The sequence below is a fragment of the Stegodyphus dumicola genome, chromosome 10, assembly GCF_044657685.1.
Source record: "Stegodyphus dumicola isolate Sdum_Otavi_A_Nest chromosome 10, ASM4465768v1".
NCBI classification, from domain to species: Eukaryota; Metazoa; Arthropoda; class Arachnida; order Araneae; family Eresidae; genus Stegodyphus; species Stegodyphus dumicola.
Window position 1 is genome coordinate 93,564,965 of NC_140777.1, and position 18,614 is coordinate 93,583,578.

At 32.9% G+C, this 18,614-nt stretch overlaps 2 protein-coding genes across 5 annotated transcripts in view; one reads left to right on the top strand and one right to left on the bottom strand.

The window, feature by feature from the left end:
• Nucleotides 1-14,255, bottom strand: part of LOC118194897 (coiled-coil domain-containing protein 124-like) — a 48,156-nt gene extending 33,901 nt beyond the window's left edge. Inside the window, exons 1-2 of one of the 2 annotated variants that reach the window (XM_085825259.1) lie at nucleotides 14,154-14,255; nucleotides 9,296-9,465 (exon numbers count right to left, since the gene is read on the bottom strand). In XM_085825259.1, the coding sequence (XP_085681385.1) occupies nucleotides 9,296-9,451 (156 nt within the window). In that variant the 5' untranslated portion in view covers nucleotides 9,452-9,465; nucleotides 14,154-14,255. Of the gene's footprint in view, nucleotides 1-9,295; nucleotides 9,466-13,570; nucleotides 13,845-14,153 lie in introns of those variants that run through there. The other variant, XM_035366108.2, reaches the window with a different exon arrangement.
• Edc3 (Enhancer of mRNA-decapping protein 3) overlaps nucleotides 14,070-18,614 on the top strand; it is a 51,385-nt gene continuing 46,840 nt past the window's right edge. The window contains exons 1-3 of one of the 3 annotated variants that reach the window (XM_035366103.2): nucleotides 14,070-14,167; nucleotides 14,557-14,731; nucleotides 16,692-16,858. In XM_035366103.2, coding sequence (XP_035221994.1) covers nucleotides 14,568-14,731; nucleotides 16,692-16,858 — 331 coding nt within the window. In that variant the 5' untranslated portion in view covers nucleotides 14,070-14,167; nucleotides 14,557-14,567. Of the gene's footprint in view, nucleotides 14,201-14,323; nucleotides 14,349-14,556; nucleotides 14,732-16,691; nucleotides 16,859-18,614 lie in introns of those variants that run through there. The other 2 variants (XM_035366102.2, XM_085825256.1) reach the window with 2 other exon arrangements.

An 18,614-nucleotide genomic window follows, 5' to 3' on the forward strand; every position in this document is an offset into this window, starting at 1 on the left:
AGGCTTGTATGGCCACACCAGGCACCAGAATTTAGGGAAGGCACTTGGTAGCAGAATTTAAGACACATAGAGACTGCATCAGGCAGTAAGATATCTAGCGCCAGATCTCAATAAGCTTTAAGGGGACATATGACATAAAAATTTTCAATGTTGGGCTAAAAAAATAAGGCACTATTCGGTTTTGAGGGCCGTAAAAAATCACCAAACTATTGTTGACGCCAGTGCTGCCAAAAATAATTGCGGCAACCCTAATGCAAGAAAGGAAGAATAATATTAAATAACTATCTAAGATTGATGTTTTAATTTAGATGAAAGGTTAATTTCATATTATACTTTTTTATTATTATAATTTATATAAAATATCTGATGTGTACACCACATGACTTCCTTGTATGGATGCATTTCATTTAAACTTATTGGATTGAATTAAATCTATTTCGCGGACAGCACATAAACCACAATAGAATAAATGCATTCTTTAAAATTCACTCTAGTATTTGTTTACCATAGCGACACTTTGGCGCTAGATTCACTTAACAGTATTATATTTCGTTCATATTATAACTCAGAATGCACAAAATTTATATCATTTAAAGAATAGAATTATCTAATCATTGCCAGAAGTTCTATTCAAATACTATAATAAAGCTAGAATGATGTATAAAAGAAATTATGCAAATAAAACAAAAAAGAAACAGTTTTTCACAGACGATTGAGTATTTCTCATTCAATTAATTCAATTCTCACTTCACAAGAAAGCAAAATTACATAAAAACTCAAAATATCTATATTAAAATTTACGAAGTAAATCTTAAACACTTATTTCCTCGAAAAAATTCCAGAAAGGATTAAGAATGATTTAATTGGCAATAATAAATGAAGGCGTTATCTTTGTTGTTGCGAAGCTAAGTTTCTCTAGATTGGCAACAAATCCACTAGTCTGCTGTTTCAAATGTAAGCAATCAATGGCCGTCATAAAAAAAAAAGGCTTAGCGGCACTTAAACAATTTTAAATTGTTGATTATTCTAAAACTATTGCATATAGATTTACTAAAGGCATAAAATCCTTAACCGGAAGATAAAAACAACATAATTCAATCATTTTTAAAGCAAAAAATGTACAATTTACAAACATATAAGAGTAAAGAAACTCACTGAGATCACTGAGCCGGGTAACAGAGTGGATGTATATATAAATATATTTATATACGTTTGGTGCACCGATTGCAACCAAAATACGAGGTGCACATCTACATGTTATGGCAGTCCTATATACAAAATTTTAACGTTCTGAGGCTACTCGTTTTTGAGTTATGCGAGATACGTACATACGTTCGTACAGACGCCACGAAAAATTCTCTTCAGAATTAATTTTAAAGCAGTTTTATAATTTTTTTGGAGGAAACAAGTCTTTTATTCTGTTCTTACGTACAGATATCACGCAAAAACATCTTTAAATTGCATTCGATAGCGGTCAAAATGGACATTTTCGTTGAAATATGCTGCCTGAAATTTTTCGCGATTACAATATTTCCTTTTTACTTCATACAAGGAAGTAAAAAAGCATATCTTTAGAATTTCTGATACGTAGTCTCACGCACTAGAGATGAAAATGTTTTTTCCCTCTTCCCCCCCCCGTACAGTGTTGCCATTGCTCACTTTGAAATATTTGGGTTTCTTAATCAAAAACTCATAAATGCTTTACAAAATATGATATATGAAATGGATAATAATACAAATTCCCAGTTCCAAATTTGGGTCTCCTGATGCCTATATTAGGATGGAGGATTACGTTATTCAGAATTTTATGGCTCTAGGTACCATTGTAGGTATCATGTCCATAAATTAAGGATAATGCAAAATCAGGCAAAGGAACAGTTAGAAGCAAAACAAATTCGACTTATTTGTAAAGCTTATTTGTTAAACAAAAGGTAAAGAGCAAAAAAAGATGCTATATGTTTAATATTATCAAACAAATTAGCGATTTTTTTCTCCCTAGAGCAAATTACAAAAAAAAAAAAAAAAAAAAAACTATTTACAAAAAACCAATATTACATGGTTGGTATGATTGTTAATACATTGTATGTCTCCCAGACGATGCAATACAGTCCGTACAACGCCTAGCCATGCTGAGTATCAAATTATCGATCTGATCTTGGGGGGGATATTACACCACTCAAAAAGCAATGCTCTCCAAAGTTCCGGTAGACATATAGGAGGAAGTTGACGGGCTGCAACTCGTCGGCCAAGCCTGTCCCACACGTGCTCTACTTGATTGAAGTCTGGTGAGAATGGTTGCCAGTCCATACGGGTGATATCCTTCGACTGAAGGCATTCGCTTATGATGTTTGCATGGTGAGGACGGGCGTTGTCATCCATAAACACCAATTGTGCGCCCATGGGGCCCTGAAACAAACGTACATGTTGTTCCAGAATGACGTTCCGATAGATTTGGCTTGTCATGGTTCCAATTTGAACATGCAAGTCAGTTCTGAAACCCAGAATCATTCCAGTCCAAACGAGCATTCCTGCACCACCGTAACGGTGTCGTTCAATGATGTTTTCTTGGTGGTAACGGGTACCTGGAGCTCTCCATATGAAAGTCCGGCGAGAATCAGACTGCAAGCTAAACCTGGACTCTTCAGAAAACATCACACAAGCCCACTGTTGCGGTGTCCACAATGCATGCTCTCTACTCCAGGTGGCAGTGAGTTGCAATAAGTGGAACGCATCTGACAGGTCTACGAGCATGTAGACCAATCTGCCCTAAGCATCTGTACACTGTCTGCCTTGAAATTGTTGTACCAGTGGCTGAAGAGATCTGACGAGAAAAGTCTGAGGCTGTGCTCTGCCTGTTCCTTTTAGCAGTAACTGACAAATACCGGTCCTCATTCGGCGTTGTAACTCTGGAGCGACCTGTGCTGTAACGTCTACTCACATTACCATCATCTTGGAATCGTTGCCAAAGCCTGGAGATGACACTCTGGGCAATTCTAGGTTCGTCTGATACTTCCAGTATGGTACGCCCACATTCCAGACGGCCGATAATTCTACCACGTAAAAAATCATCCAAATGTGTCCTTTGTGTCATAACTATTCGGTTATTGCACTGAAATGCTTATAAAGCACAGTAGTTTCTCGGTAAAGTGCAGAATCGCCCATTTATTTGCTTGGAGCTTTTAATAAGGGTAAAAACAATTGGATTTTTGTCAATATTCTTTAACTTTTTAAGTGAAAATAGGTCGATGTGTACATAAATGAAGTCAAGGGTGTGCGCAGTGCCATTTTTGTGCAATTCTGGGATTTTTTTTGAAGTGAAATAGGTCGATGTGTACATGGATACCGAGTATGTGCAATTCTTAAAAACGCATCAAGCAGTGGGTGATTCTGCACTCAAAATTCTACTGCACACCTTTTGTCGTGGGCAATTCCAAATTGTTAAATCCACAGGATATCAAAAAAAGAATTTAAAATCAAAAAAGGATTTAAAAATTAAACTAGTATTTCAATGGCGTCTTAAGAAATATAGAACTACATAAATTTACGCAATCTGAAATCAGCACGTACCCTAGATTTGGCGCGCTGTTAAATGGGTGCATTTGCTAGATTTGGAGCTTTTGCGCATACATTTTCGCTGCAATTTTTTTATGGTCCTCAAAACGGGATAGTACCAAAAATAAAGTAGCCTGAGATGATTCCAAAAATATATAATTTATAAACGTTTATAAATTTTAAGACCAAAGTCTTTCATTAAAAAATGTAAACAAGCAATAGCACACCAGTTAAGATGGGACACATGTCTGGTATGGCAATTATAAAGCCATATCAGCTGGAAAAAAGTATGTTCATAAACATTTTTTGTTAGAACCTGTTTTAATGGCTAAGAAGAAGTCTTTCTGACAAAAACTACTGTCAAATTGCATTCATGGAAGAAGTCAAAAACACACCGCTCAACCGGTATACAGTGGGTACAAAAAGTATTTGCACACGTACATTTTTGTTCACAATTTATAAGAAAATGCACTAAGAAATACAAAAATTGGCATTTAAAAAATAGAATAAGCTTATTCATTTAAATTAATTACAAAAATACAATAATATTAATAAAAAAACATTTTTTGCAACAATATTAAAATAGCTTATGTCAAAAAAGTATTTGCACAACTCAACTTTAGCAAATTTGCCTTTTTATGCTATTATTTGACAGTCATCCCGCAGTAAATAACATACGTAAGATGACTATAAAAGGAGGTGTTGTCAAAACGTTATCAGTTGATTGTCGATTACAAATTGTAATGGCACCTAAGAAATCTGATTTCGTTGTGAGAAAAATTGTTTCTCTACGTGAAAATGGCCTAAGTTATCGAAAAATAGGTAAAAAAGTAAATGTTTGCTTCTCTACTGTTTGGTACACTATAAAACGTCATAAAGAAAGAAGATCTACATCAAATAACTTGCACTCTGGACGACCTAAGAAACTTTCACTGCGAATGAAGCGAAAAATCATAAGAGAAGCATCGAAAAATCCATTTGTTAGTGCAATTACTTTAGCCAATGATGTCGCTTCAACATCTGGAGTTCAAATCTGTGCCCAAAGTGTTCGAAATGTCCTGCACGATGCACACATTTATGGGAGATCTCCAATGAAAAAAACATCTCATAATTGAACGAAATAGACTGAAGAGACTTGAATTCGCTAAGAAATATATCAATAAGCCAATTGATTTCTGGAAAAATGTCATATTCTCCGACGAGAGTAAGTTCAATAACTTTAAATCAGATGGCAGGAAATTAGTTTGGAGAAAACCTTGTGCTGCTTTTCATACCAAAAATGTGTTACCTACAGTTAAACATGGAGGAGGTTCTGTTAGGATTTGGAGGTGCATGGCAAGCAAAGGAGATGGTAATTTGTGTTTCACTGATGAGAATATGACAGCTTGGACCTATATTGATGTGTGACGAGATAACTTGCCACAAAGTGCAATAAAATTGGGTATCAGTAATTCGTACTATTTTCAGCAAGACAATGATCCCAAGCACACTGCCGGTATAACACGTATGTAGTTGCTTTATAATGTACCCAGAAAACTTGCCACTCCACCACAATCACCAGACTTAAATCCTTCGGAAAATTTGTGGAATTCTTTGGATTTAAAAATAAGAAAAAGAAAGATTTCAAGCAAATCTGCCCTTACACAAACCTTTATTGAAGAGTGGTCGAATACTGACCTTACTGTTACAGAAATATTATTTAAATCAATGCCAGCAAGATTACAAGCAGTAATAGATGCTAAAGAAATGCATACTAAATAATGGTTATTTGAGATTTGCTTATACAGTCAAAAGTCTTTAATCCGGACTTGTCGGGACTTCGGCGATTCCGGATTATAGATCATCAGTTTAAATCTCGTAAGATGGCATGCAGAAATTTTAAAATTAAAAATATCAAACCGTAATTTATGAAATAAAGAACAATTATGATCTAAAGAGTATCAAAATTTACAAAAAAAAAAAAAAAAAAAAAAAAATCTTAATATTTATTTGTTTATTTTATTAAACATTTCTTTTAACGTGCACATGCGTAAAGCATACATTATGCATAGTCGAAATTAGAAAATTGCAACCAGAAAACTATTTGATGTGTATTCGTGATATTTATAATGAATTTGATTTAAATCATATCAAAGACAGAGTACATTGAGATGAAATACTACATTTAGTAATGAACTACAAGCCAAATAAAATAAATGTTGCAGTGGTGATAAAGGCAAAGCATGTTTTGCTTCCCTTAAATGCAGCTAAGACTAAACTAAATAAAATTCTTGCTTAATTCCATAAATAAAATAAAAGAGCTAACACTGTAGCCTTTACATTTTAAAATCATTTGATTGAAAGCAAAACTAGCCTAATGCTAACTGATAATGACACAAGAGAACAAGAACAAAACATTCGCCAATACCGGCGTACATATATATTATACTCGGCCAACCTGCCGATCTTGACGTCATCGGCCAATCAGCGGCAACCACGTTAGCTTACCGCCGATCGACCTCTGATCAAAATTTGCATGTGGAAAACTAAAGCCAACAATAAAAACATCTGCCCTGAAGATAAGGACAGTGCTGACAGATCAACATCCAGTTCATTGCGCGCCGCGACGTTCACCTTCCCTGCAGAGCAGCGTGAAATTGATAAACAGGTTTCGGAATGGTTAGAGAAACAAAGGATATGCCTTTATCCATTTTTTGCAGCAATTTCACTTTTTGTCTGATGGACATCGAAACATGCTTTTGCTTTGTAGATCCTTTGGCAGTATCCAGCATCGGAAATTCTATCTGTCATAATCGCAAGTTCAAACTTACTTTTATAAAATTGCTCTAACAGTCTGCAAAAAATAATAAGCCAGATCCAATTCGAAGATTAAGGAACAACGCAATCTGCAACCTTAACTGAAATAGATAATTTTAGCTTAGCTTATACCGTCCGTTATACATTAAACGCGCATGCGTAAAGGTACTATACGCATGCGTGAATGCATTATGCGTTTACGCATGCACAGAAAGTTTGTAGCTTTGAGGTCCCGATTATAGATCATTCCGGATTATGGGCGTATGGTTTAATGACTTTTGACTGTACATTTCATTTCTTTTGTATTCATGCAGGTGTGCAAATACTTTTTTGATATGAGATATTTTAATTTTGTTACAAAAAAGCATTGTTATTTATATTATTGTAATTTTTCTGTTTGTTTTGGATAATTAAACTTATTTTGATTTGGCAATACCAATTTTTTTATTTCTTAATGCTTTTTGTTATGAGTTGCAAATAAAAATGTTGTGTGCAAATACTTTTTTACCGACGGAAGTGCTTAGCGAGGCTGACTTACGTGCTCGAATCTCGGAGAAGGCATTGATGTTTGTAAATATATAGTGTCCATGTGGCATGGAAGCACTCAAAATGTGCGGCGAGGTGAAAGTCCTCTCGAGAAGTGGGTGGTAGGGAAAGAAGGGTGGGATACCTTCGGACCCGTCCTCCCCCCTGGGTGCTCTCCACCAAATTTTAGGGCGGAACTGAGCTAAATCGCACTGTCACCTGGTCAACAACAGGAGCTCCTTGCACTTCTATACGTCAACAACTCAAAACCCGAATGAATGTTTTAATAATTGCATCTGGACACTCATAACAAACACTGTTTTTGCGAGCGTCATCACATTAAAATTAGGTTTATTAGATGCGGTAATATGTTTTAATAATGGTGTACAAAGCCGCAATAAATAATGGAATTATTGGGAATACAACCAGGGTTTTATACGGTAAAGTTTTTGCGAAAATAGAGTGCAATAGAATTCGTGAGGCTCATCTCGCTTACCAAAAGCTTTCTAAAATGGCCAGAAAGAAACGTAAGTTACTACAGCAAAAACAACTAGATGCAGAAATGCCAGTTCAAGATGATTATGGTGCAGGAAAACGGTAAAATTATTTTTTTTTTTTATAAATTATTAGTGTTTAAATGGTTTTTTCAGTTTTTCTCAAAACATGTTTTTTTTTTTAACTTTCGGTACATGTTTCTTGAAAAATATTCAGCCTAAAAGGTTTAAATTTCCCACAGTTGTTTACCTTAACTATTTCTTTGAAACTATGCAGGATATAAAATTTATGATTGTTAATTTTGTATATATTAAAAATGTAATACTATTTTTTTTCTATGATTTTCAAAAATTTTATTAATTTATTTAAAAAATTTTTTCTTTTTAAGTAAAATGTAAAATACTGCTTATTACTCTTAAATGATATGCTTTTAACCATCATGCAAAATTTGAAGGAGTTTGATGCAGTAGTTTTTAAGAAAAGTGTACAAAACTAGCACACTGTCACAAAAGATTTGTCAAAGGTAAGACAAAATAAACAACTCGTTTTTAAAAACATTATGCTTTATATTTACATTTTATGTGTTTTATATAATCTACAAGCTATTTTTAATGAAAAAAGAATTTAGAAAGTACGTTTATTTTGAAAAAAGTTATACCGTAATAACGTTTGTCTCGAAAGAGTTGCATTTCGCCAGTTGATATGCCACCTATCCCCTTAACTATATGTGGGAATTTATTTATTCAGGACTCGGACTTAAGCACGTGCAGGAAATAAACATAAGTATAATAAATAACTAACACAGTTCAGGCTTAATTGTCTCAGTGCGCTATAAAAGCAAGATAACATTTAACGGAACAACTTGTCTTTAGTTGCCAATCTCATGATACATAGCCAAATATATATAGTGAACAAGATAGCTAAATTTTATAATGATAGTCGTAAATTTTAAAGAATTTTGGATATCGCAAACTAAAGGTGATATTTTCCAATTAACGGATTTTGTAAAGAAATGTGGAGAAGCGGTAATAAATGAAGATGATATAAAAGATTTTCATTGTCATGACAATGCTCCTCAATCATCAGTCAATTAATGGATGACAAAATATGCAGTATGGTTCTAGATCAAGAAAATACCGTTACCAATAGTGAAGAAAGTAATAGAGAGGTTACTGAAAATGAACATTAGTCAGAATTATCCCTACAGCAGTTACAGGACTTCAACAATGTAACTAAACAAGAAATTACGTCTGTTTACAGAATTAAAGGAAAAGTATTAAAAATGAAGCAACTTACATTGAAAGACATGTTTAATAAAGTAAATATATAAATCTCAAGCTTTTTTTTATAGACTCTTTAGATGATTAATACTCATTATTTCACAAATTATGATTTCATATTTTTAATTTTATAATTTCTACATGCCATCTTACTAGATTTAAACTAATGATCTAATATATGGAAAGCCCACCAGCGGCCGAGCGGCAACGTTGCTGAACACCGGTAGTTCGGTCCGAGGTTCGAATCCCGCGAAAGGGCTGGCTGCATGGGTGTTTTCGTGGTTTTCCCCATGTGTAACGTGTATATGAGCCAGTTTCCCTTAAAACGTCCTCCACGAAGGCATCCCTCCCTTAAGGCAGATAGCCCTTGAGTGCTTTGTAGTAACCTAATAAACCAAACCAAACCAATATATGGAAAAATCCCAAATCCGGAATTGCCAATGTCCCAACGAGTCTGCATCTCGGACTTTGTACTGTATATACTCACACAAATTTATATATATTATGTCTGTGATAAAAATTCCTTTTTTATCATCATGTAATGAAACCTCACAAAAGGAATATTGTTCCTGATCGATTTACACATGTTAAAAAAAATTATTGTAAAGTAACTAATACACATTTTTCAGTGTCAGGAAGAAATGTACCTTTCTTTGTTGTTTACGCAACACATGCTTATCATCATCCTTCCACAAAGCCTCTTCAGCTTCTCTTTCTTTTCGCTCCCTCTCAGCAGCTTTGACCGCTTCACGTCTTTCTCGTGCCTCAACAGACTTGGTATTAGATCCAAACTTTTTTGGCATTTTTAACTTTACACCTTCAAAACAAAAAATTATTTATTTAAATAACCCACATAAACTTTATGCTTAAAGAAATTCAGCACTGCCTTGTAACAATATATATCAGAGTTATAGAAGTGAAGCTAGCATTAGCAATTGCTATTTGCATATTAACAGAAATCCAGTGGAACTTCTGATCATGAAGGCCTTACTTTGGGTACAAATTATCTGAACAAAAAATGTCTTGGATGAATGGTGTCTCAAGTTACGATTACTCAGGTCAGCAACATGATTTTTCAAAGGCATCTTCAGTAACCTATATCATATAAATAAAACTTACTTAACTCCTGAAAATAGTACTTTCATATATTCCACTACACAATTCTCATTAACAAAACCTTGTAGCAGACTTGAAGGATCCTAAATTTGGTCTGAAGAAAATTATAACCAGATTGGGTTCCAGGCACAGATTTTAATACTTAAAAACTATTTTTGTTATCTATGCCAGGGGTTCTCAACCGATGGTACACAGGAGAAGAATAGGTGGTACACAAAGAAGCAAAGTATTTTTAATTATTAAAGTCAAAAATTAAAACCCCAACATCCTGATTGAGTTTTTTTCTCTAACACTCGTAAATTTATATGAGCTGAGCTTTGTTCAAGACTGGTGGTACTAATATTTTCTAGTGGGGGAACTAAAGGTTTCAATTTTTGTTCAGATGGTACGTGTTAGCGTAAAGGTACCGCTGTAAAGAACCGCTGATCTATGCTATTCTGTCTCCAGGCAAAATCATGGGAAAGGAAATTAGTAACAAAGATGTCAAAAGGTTACTATAGCAGAAATTCTCAACAAGTAAGGAAGACCTCCTGGGAGAAGGGAATTTCACAGTTTCATGCAATCTTTTATTTACTTGTTAAAAATTTAGTTTTAGTTTATGAATAAAAAAAAAAAAAAAAAAAAAAAAAAAAAAAACTACTTTTATTCAAGTTTTGAAATTTATTATATTTGTTTGCTTAATTTATAAAATATTCTTGCGTGCATACGGATTCGTAATAGATTGAATGCACAAGTGCAATAATAAGTTAATAAAATTTATTCTTATCAAAAGAAATATATGAGAATGCTTGAATCTTCAAAGATATTTGTACAAGTGTTCACAATATCACGCAGTGTAATCAATAGTTATACTTCAAGCTACTAAAAATGTTTAAATACAATGTAATGCAACATGTTATCTAAAGAGAAAGCTAATTCAGATATCTCAGTTCATGCAAAACTGAACAAATTGCAACAACAATAACTCAGCAACTGAACTCAAGATGCTTTCTCACCATCTTTTATAGCTTTCAACCACTCTCGAGATATTTCCAGTATTTTCTGCTTCTCGAGATTTCTGGTAAGCAAAAAGAGGATGGAATTACGGTTACAGCTAACCTAAAGGACAATTACATTTATTTAATTTAAAAATAAATTGCAGAGATATCCATTTATTCAATGTTAAATGCATGTCCTCCAGTATTTTTACTTTTTCTGCATAGCTTTCTCTTAAAATTTGTCTTGCACTGCATTGCACGGGGAAATACAATTTTAATTATAATTCTACGAAAATTAATTATCTAAGTACAAAATCTGTAACAATATGTTAAAAATAATCTAAATCTAATTAAATGTATATATGTATTTTTAAAGTTTTGGAAAAGATACGAGTTTTTTTAAGCATACGGGAGGATCATCAAAATGAGTTCAATGAGAAAAAACTACAACATTTTTAAATGAAACTAGAAAAGGTGATCGTATAAGAAATATCTTCAAAAGAGGAAGAAAAAAAATTATTCTAGTTCTCTACTTTGTAAATATGTGCAAAACTGGGATAGCATGCAGTTTTCATGTAGCAAAATCAACTTGGAAAAGCAGTAGCTACTGCATTAAGCATTTCAATGACATTGCCATGTCTTCCTTTAGAAGCATTTTTAAAGCATAGATAATACACATATTGAATAAATTTTGAATGAAATAATAGCCTAATGAGTCTTCAGCAAAGTGGCACTAACAGGAAATGAAAGATAAAAGATGATGGTACTTTTCTGTTATGTGCTTGCCATGCATTTTGTCCAGTTCTTTTAAATGTACTCAGTTTCTATTGATAGCAATAGTTTACTGATGACAAACACACACACCATGTGGTAGATGATGGCCAATAGATCATCACCTGCCATAAGCCATAAAGTGTGACAAGTGCATAATGGAAAGGAATGTTACGTTTACCATTTGAAATTTATATTAATTTAAATTTATTTAACTATTTATCTACATCTAGGAACCAAACCATTTGTTGATTCCTTGCTCATGCACCATTTATTTCTCACTTCTTTAAAATTCATTGGTTTGTGCATTCAATTTTTGTATTTTACTACAACACATTTAAAAATTTAGGATTTACCAAGCAAGGAATGAGCAGCAATTACAATCTTGATAAAAATCTATCAATAAAGAAAGACTATGTTTGAATAAGCATCCTATGAAAGTAAAAAATTTGCAGAAGGCTAAACAGTTCAACTCTCTCCGGTCATGCAGAGAAGCAAAAACACATATGAAAAGGAACATGATTCAAGAACTCGCATATTACATTTTTCACCTGTCTACAATTTATTTATTTGTGGTGCGAACGGTGTCACTTCTTTATATCACTATGTTAAGACTTTACTGGATGTAACAGAGAATAATACATGACATGGAACAACAATATTTTCAGACTGCTGGAAAGGTTACAAATCATCTAAGTTAAGAGCTGCAGGATATAATCACAGTAAATTAATTGTTTAATTTTAATGACCAAGTCACAAGTTCTCATACTCAATCTATCAAACGATTTTGGGACAGCACTAAATGTTGGAATAAATGCCAAAGAGGCATTGCTCTAACTCTACATGGTAAAATTCATGTTGTGTGACCTCATATTCGAAAGCTAAAATGTTTTCTGCCCTACTAGTGGATACTTGCAAACTTATGTCTCTGTCTAATGCTATTTGTAATACTAAATTATTATCTATAAATTATTCTTACAAATGGTACCACTTATAATTTAAAAAACTAGACAAAAAATGTGGCAGGTGCATAACCGAAAAATACCAAGATACTTCCCGAAGACAAACCTGATAGTTTTTATGACATGGAATTTTTGTCTACAAACAATACCCTCTTCCTTATTATTAGCTCAAAAGGGCTATTTGTCTCAAAATGTGATTTTGCAACCTTCCACTTTTCATTTGAGTCTGTTGCCATTTAACAAAATGTAAGATATTTATCTTTCAAATTAAATCTGTCTGTTATTGATTAGAAAGCTAAGCTATTTATAAGAATAATCATATAGTATGTGACCTATCACTTTTATTTTTTAGATGGCAATAATAAAACAATATTTTTAATAATTTTGTTTTCTGCTGTTTTATCGCTAGTTTGAATTTAAAAATAACGTTTTGGTGGCACCACTTAAGAAATAACTAATTAAAAGGAGAGTAGACTCCATACTACATAATTACCTTTAAAAGCAATAAGTTCTTAAGAACATATACAGATTATTTTTTTATTTCATTAACTTAAAAATGCATTTAATTAAAAACATTAAATACATTACATATCTTTTCATTTTTCAAATATACAGAAGACACATAAAACATTTCCATGCAAGTCCTAAAAATACACTTATACAGTATCCTATAAAATGTTTTGTTATTCACATTGGACAATTTCTTACGATAAATCAGCTTTAAAAGTGTAAAAATCTGTATCCTTTCCGTCTCCCTCACTTACGCCATCTAATCTCCTATGTAAAGGTACAGCAAAATTAAACTAGCTTTTTGCTTATGTTATCCGTTTAATGTTGTGTCCGTTAATCTCTTTATTGTTCCATATTTAATCATTTTAATTAGTTTTGGTTTATGATTTTGTGCACAAATTACTGTTGTAAAATTTATTTAAACAGTAATCTGTGATCCAGGTTCTATGGGAAACAATATTTCGGTTCATGAATATTTTGGATGATGAATGGCCCAGGTTTTACTGCACTAAATCCTCAGAGAATATTAAAATTCAAATGTTTAACATATATATAAAATGAAAGGATATAAAAGGAAATAAAGTACCTTATTTTCTATCTATAGCTTTCAGAAAATTCTTAAATGCATACTGAACTTAGTTAACTGCACACTACTCACAACTCTAAAAATATCCACATTTCAAATAATACTATGAGAAATAATATATTAAAAGAACACAAGCCTTAATAATATTTTATCGAACACGTATAAAAATTCTTTCTTAAAACATACATATAGCCTTAGTACTGATAATAGTTAACTTCCTTTATAACACATAAATATCCCATAGACAGATTCTTCCTCTGCGCTAGATCAAACGTAGGATTGAGTTGTTTATGTTTTATCCAGACAATGTAGGAAAAACACAATTTGTCATCATAATTTAATTAATTAAAATTATGGTGATTTCTGATAGGAAAAAATAATAATTTTTATTTTATGATTTAAATATTTCTTGATAAGCTATTATGTACTTTTTTATCATACTTTAAGGAGAAATAAAGTATGATAAAAAAGTACATAGCAACTTTTCGGGTGAAGAAGAAGTATTTGTTTTGTTGTCATTTGCGTACGTATTAAATTCAGAAATTGTTTAAAATGTTATTTATATTGTAAACATCGTACTTACTCTTGGAAGTGGTGGTATGTCTTGAACTCTCGTATTCTAGAAATTAGGTATAGGTAGTTCCAGTGAAACATTTCTGTTGTCATTTTTCAGTATAATGATTTTAATTATTTCATTTAATTTACAAAATATTTTATTTTGTTTAAAATTTTTTACCAGTATAATTTAATTTTTTTTTCTTTATTTTTGCAGCAATATGTGAGCAGAATTTTAACTTTTTTTGTTTTTAGAAACACTGTATTGTGTGATTCTGTAATACAAATTCATTTATTTTGTAAATATTTGAATAGCTTCATTGTGATTAAAATATTTGTTTCCTTTATTTTCCTTACGTTTGAAGAGTACGTGGGTTATGTGTGCCACCCAGTTTTTGTTATATTTAAATGATCTTTTACTTTTCTTTTAGCATCGTGCACGATGTCGGATATGTGGATAGGTAGCATTATATCTGTTGACTGTGGAGATGTTCTGGGAGTGTTTGAAGGTGAAATATCTAACGTTGATAGCTTAAATCAAACTATATCATTAATTAATGTTAGCAGAAATGGTGTTAAGTGTCAAGTTCCAGAGATTACTCTTAAGTAAATATTCTGACATTTCTTTCCCTATTATATTTCGAGATTTTTTTCGTGATTACCTGTAATGATATTGAAACATTTATATTGTGAGCACTTAATAATGTTATTCATTATTAAATCGAGGATAAAGATGAGAAAAAAAATATTTATACAAATTTTTAGTAATGATATTTTGGTGCCTTATGTTGTTTTTGACAAGAAAAAGCAATTGCATGTTATTCTTGAAAATAAATGATATGCAGCGTTTATTAATGAAGCTTAATATTCTGTTAATTTTTCACTTAGCTCGTCCATCTTATTCATTAAATATTGAAATATTATTATCACGTTAGTGCTAAGATAAATTATTATAACTATATTATACATAAATATAACATTTATGTTGAAGAAATTAAAATATTATATTTATTGCTCATATTGATAACTTTTTGAAAAGAAATAAATGTCTTTTTTAATATTATTTAAATTTATTAACTGAGTATAATTGCATTATCTTCAAAAATAAATTTAATTAATATTAACAGCAGAAGAATGATATAAGATAGATAAGGCACTCTGATCAGTGGCGATACTACCTACCTTATCCTTGCATTTAGGTTTGAATCTTGCAGAAGTTTACAAATGTACAGCATGCACAAGATCCATATCCTATGGGATTTATGTTGAATGTTGGGATTTTGTCTCAAAATTGGGATGGAGTTGAGTAAATTCCTACTGTCAGCTATAAAGTGTCCATGCTAGTGACAGACTCTCCTGGCCATATTGAATTTCTAGTTTCCAATAATTCCATTTCTTATTTATTTTTAAAAATATATTAGCACATGCTATTATTAATTTCCCTTAAAATCATAAATGCTTCATAATTTTATAAATAACCGTTTCATAATTAAGACACAATAACATGCTGAACAAATACATCATCATTTTTAATTTGCGCTTTTGCAGCTGAGGATGATGATTCTGTAAAACCATCGAAACTAGTCCTGTGAAAATTTGAAAATATAACGCTGATTTTTGTTGTTTGACTTCTGAGCTGTTCTATATTTGAATTTTAAAATTATTACATGTCATTATACAAGATTTAAACTGTTAAACTGATGACCTAAAATCCATAAATTTCCAAAATCTGGAATTGCCGAAGTCCAAATGATTCTGGATCTCGCATTTTGTATATATCTTGTATTGATCTTGGAAAAACAAGTAGGGGATGTTACAAAAATGTTCAAAGGAGCCAATGCTTGAGAAACAGTGGGTTAAAATTTTAAAACAAAAATGCTTGCGAAACAGTAAGTTAAAATTTTAAACATCTATTTAGAAAATAAGAATTGTAGGCTAATCTTTGGAATATGGTAACAAGTAGTTTGGCAACATTTTGGTAAGGCGATAAAAGTTACTAGCTAGGACTTTAGTAGTGTACATGGATAAAGTCGAGTGTGCACGACGCCTTTTTTGTGCAATTCTGTTTTTTTTAAGTGAAAATAGGTCGACGTGTACATGGATGATACCGTGTATGTGCAATTCTTAAAAACGCGGCAAGCAGTTTGCGATTTTCCACTTTCTCCCAATTTCGCACCTAATCTTCGTCATGATTAAGCATTTTTGTTCCATAAAATTTCTAGTATAAGCATAATTCGGCTAGCAGATTGTTGGAAAAAATGTTGAGTAAAAAAAAAAAAAAACATGCCTTTACTTCGTGAAAACAAAATGGCGTCCAAAACGAAACTAGCAGGTTGCTGTAGCAGGGTTGGTTGCCAAATTTTCGCCAAAAAATTACCAAGTTACTATAATCCAAAGATTAACCAAATTGTTTAGTTTTCAGTTTATTTAATGTATTTAGAATGCAGTTACAATAAAATTTACATCTTTATTTTTTCTATAGTATATTTTACTGTTGTATAGATTTTTTATCACTTTTAAAAAAATGTATTTGATCTGTTTTAATTATTTGTGCATTTTTAATTAGCACGCATGACATAAAGAACTTGAAACTTCTTCAGTCAACTGTCCGTAAGGAAAGTAGTGCAGGGCCTGTTAATTCAGATAGGGTTTCTGCATTTGTAACACCCTCTTCCTCAAGAAATGGCTGCACAAGAAATTCTCCTATGTATGATGACAGCCAGAAAAAGAAAGGTTAGTTTAAATTCCTTTTTAAAAATTAAATTGCTTAGTATAATTCTAAAAAATGTATGAAATGTGAATTTTATGGTAGACATTCTAAGCCTAACTGATATATAATGCTTGTAGAATGATAAAAGCAATGAAGTAGTTGAAGTCTAACAATATCATAACATTAATATTTTTACTGGATGCCTTCGTTATGATTAAATTTTAATTAATGCACCTAATTTTTCTGGTATATTTTAATATTTTTCTGTAAGTAAAAGAATGAACAAGAGCAAACATTCTGTTCGGAAAGCTCTGATGAATTTACTGTAAAAATAGGAGCTTAACATATTTCAAATGTTAAATGCTAACTAAATTTGAAGTATGGGCTCTAGTGTAGAATTGGGTGCCTCTTTGATAAGCAATAATTTTTTTTTTTTTTAAAATTTTGGGCAAAAGTAAAGTTTAGGGTACCCCTTGGCGATTTTTGGCGGCTCATGGATACCGATTTTGTGCAATTCTTTGACTCGTTATTTTGGCTTGCGACGCAGCGATTTTTGCACCAAAAATCGCCGCACACAAAGCCAAAATAAGACAAACAATTGCACAAACTCGGTATCCATGTACACATCGACTTAGTTTCACTTAACCCCCCCCAAATTGCACAAAAATGGCATTGCGCACTCCTTTGACTTTATCCATGTACACGCCGACCTATTTTCACTTTAAAAAAAATCCCAAAATTGCACAAAAATGGCATTGCGCACTCTTTTAACTTTATCCATGTATACACGTCGACCTATTTTCACTTTAAAAAAAAATCCCAGAATTGCACAAACTTGCATTGCGCACTCCCTTTACTTTGTCCGTGTACACATCGATATACGTAAGTAAGTTGAAAAATAAGTTTCCCCTGTCGACTGTGGTCAGAGTTGTGTATGAAAGTCAAAAAATAGAATGAGACATTAAAGATATGACATACCTTTATTTTTCCACATAGGTACCAAGTACATTGAGACATTTGTCATATCGCTTAATAAGCTTAAAAAAGCCCTCCAGGAAAAAATCGGGGCTTTGCATATGGAAGAAGCGTTGAACGGCTATGGGTGAAAGGTGACACAGCAGGAAAACGCCGCTGTCACCGATACACCATTGGGTAGAGGTCACTGCAAATCAAGCAGATGGCGCTGTTGCAGTGCTTGCGCAAAGCGGAGACCAGCCACTCATTTGAGCCCCGGTAGGTATGGAGAGAAGGTGCATTTTGAATTCGTGGTCAAAGGAGGAAGTGAGAGCGGTTATCCGCTATGAATGGGCACGTAGAGTATCAGGAACAGAAATTCATAACCGCCTCGTGGAAGTCTATGGGCCAGGTGTGATGTCGAAGCAAATGGTGCGGAGATGGTGTCGCACATTCAGTGATGGACGTCAGCAAGTGGAGGACATACCGAGAGCTGGACGGACGTGCACGGCCACTACAGATGCAAATGTCAGGAAGGTGGATGAAATGATTAGAGCGAACCGGCGTATCACCATCGATGAAGTAGCGGAAGAACTTGGAATCTCACATGAGCGAGCTCAAAACATCATCCATGACATTCTTCGATACAGAAAAGTGTCAGCACGATGGGTGCCCCGACAATTGACCTTGACACACAGGGAACAATGCATGGGGGTTAGCCTGGAATATCTCGTGCGTTACCATGAAGATGGCAATGCCTTTCTGTTTCGGATTGTGACGGGGGATGGAACGTGGGTCCACCATTTCACGCCAGAATCGAAGGCC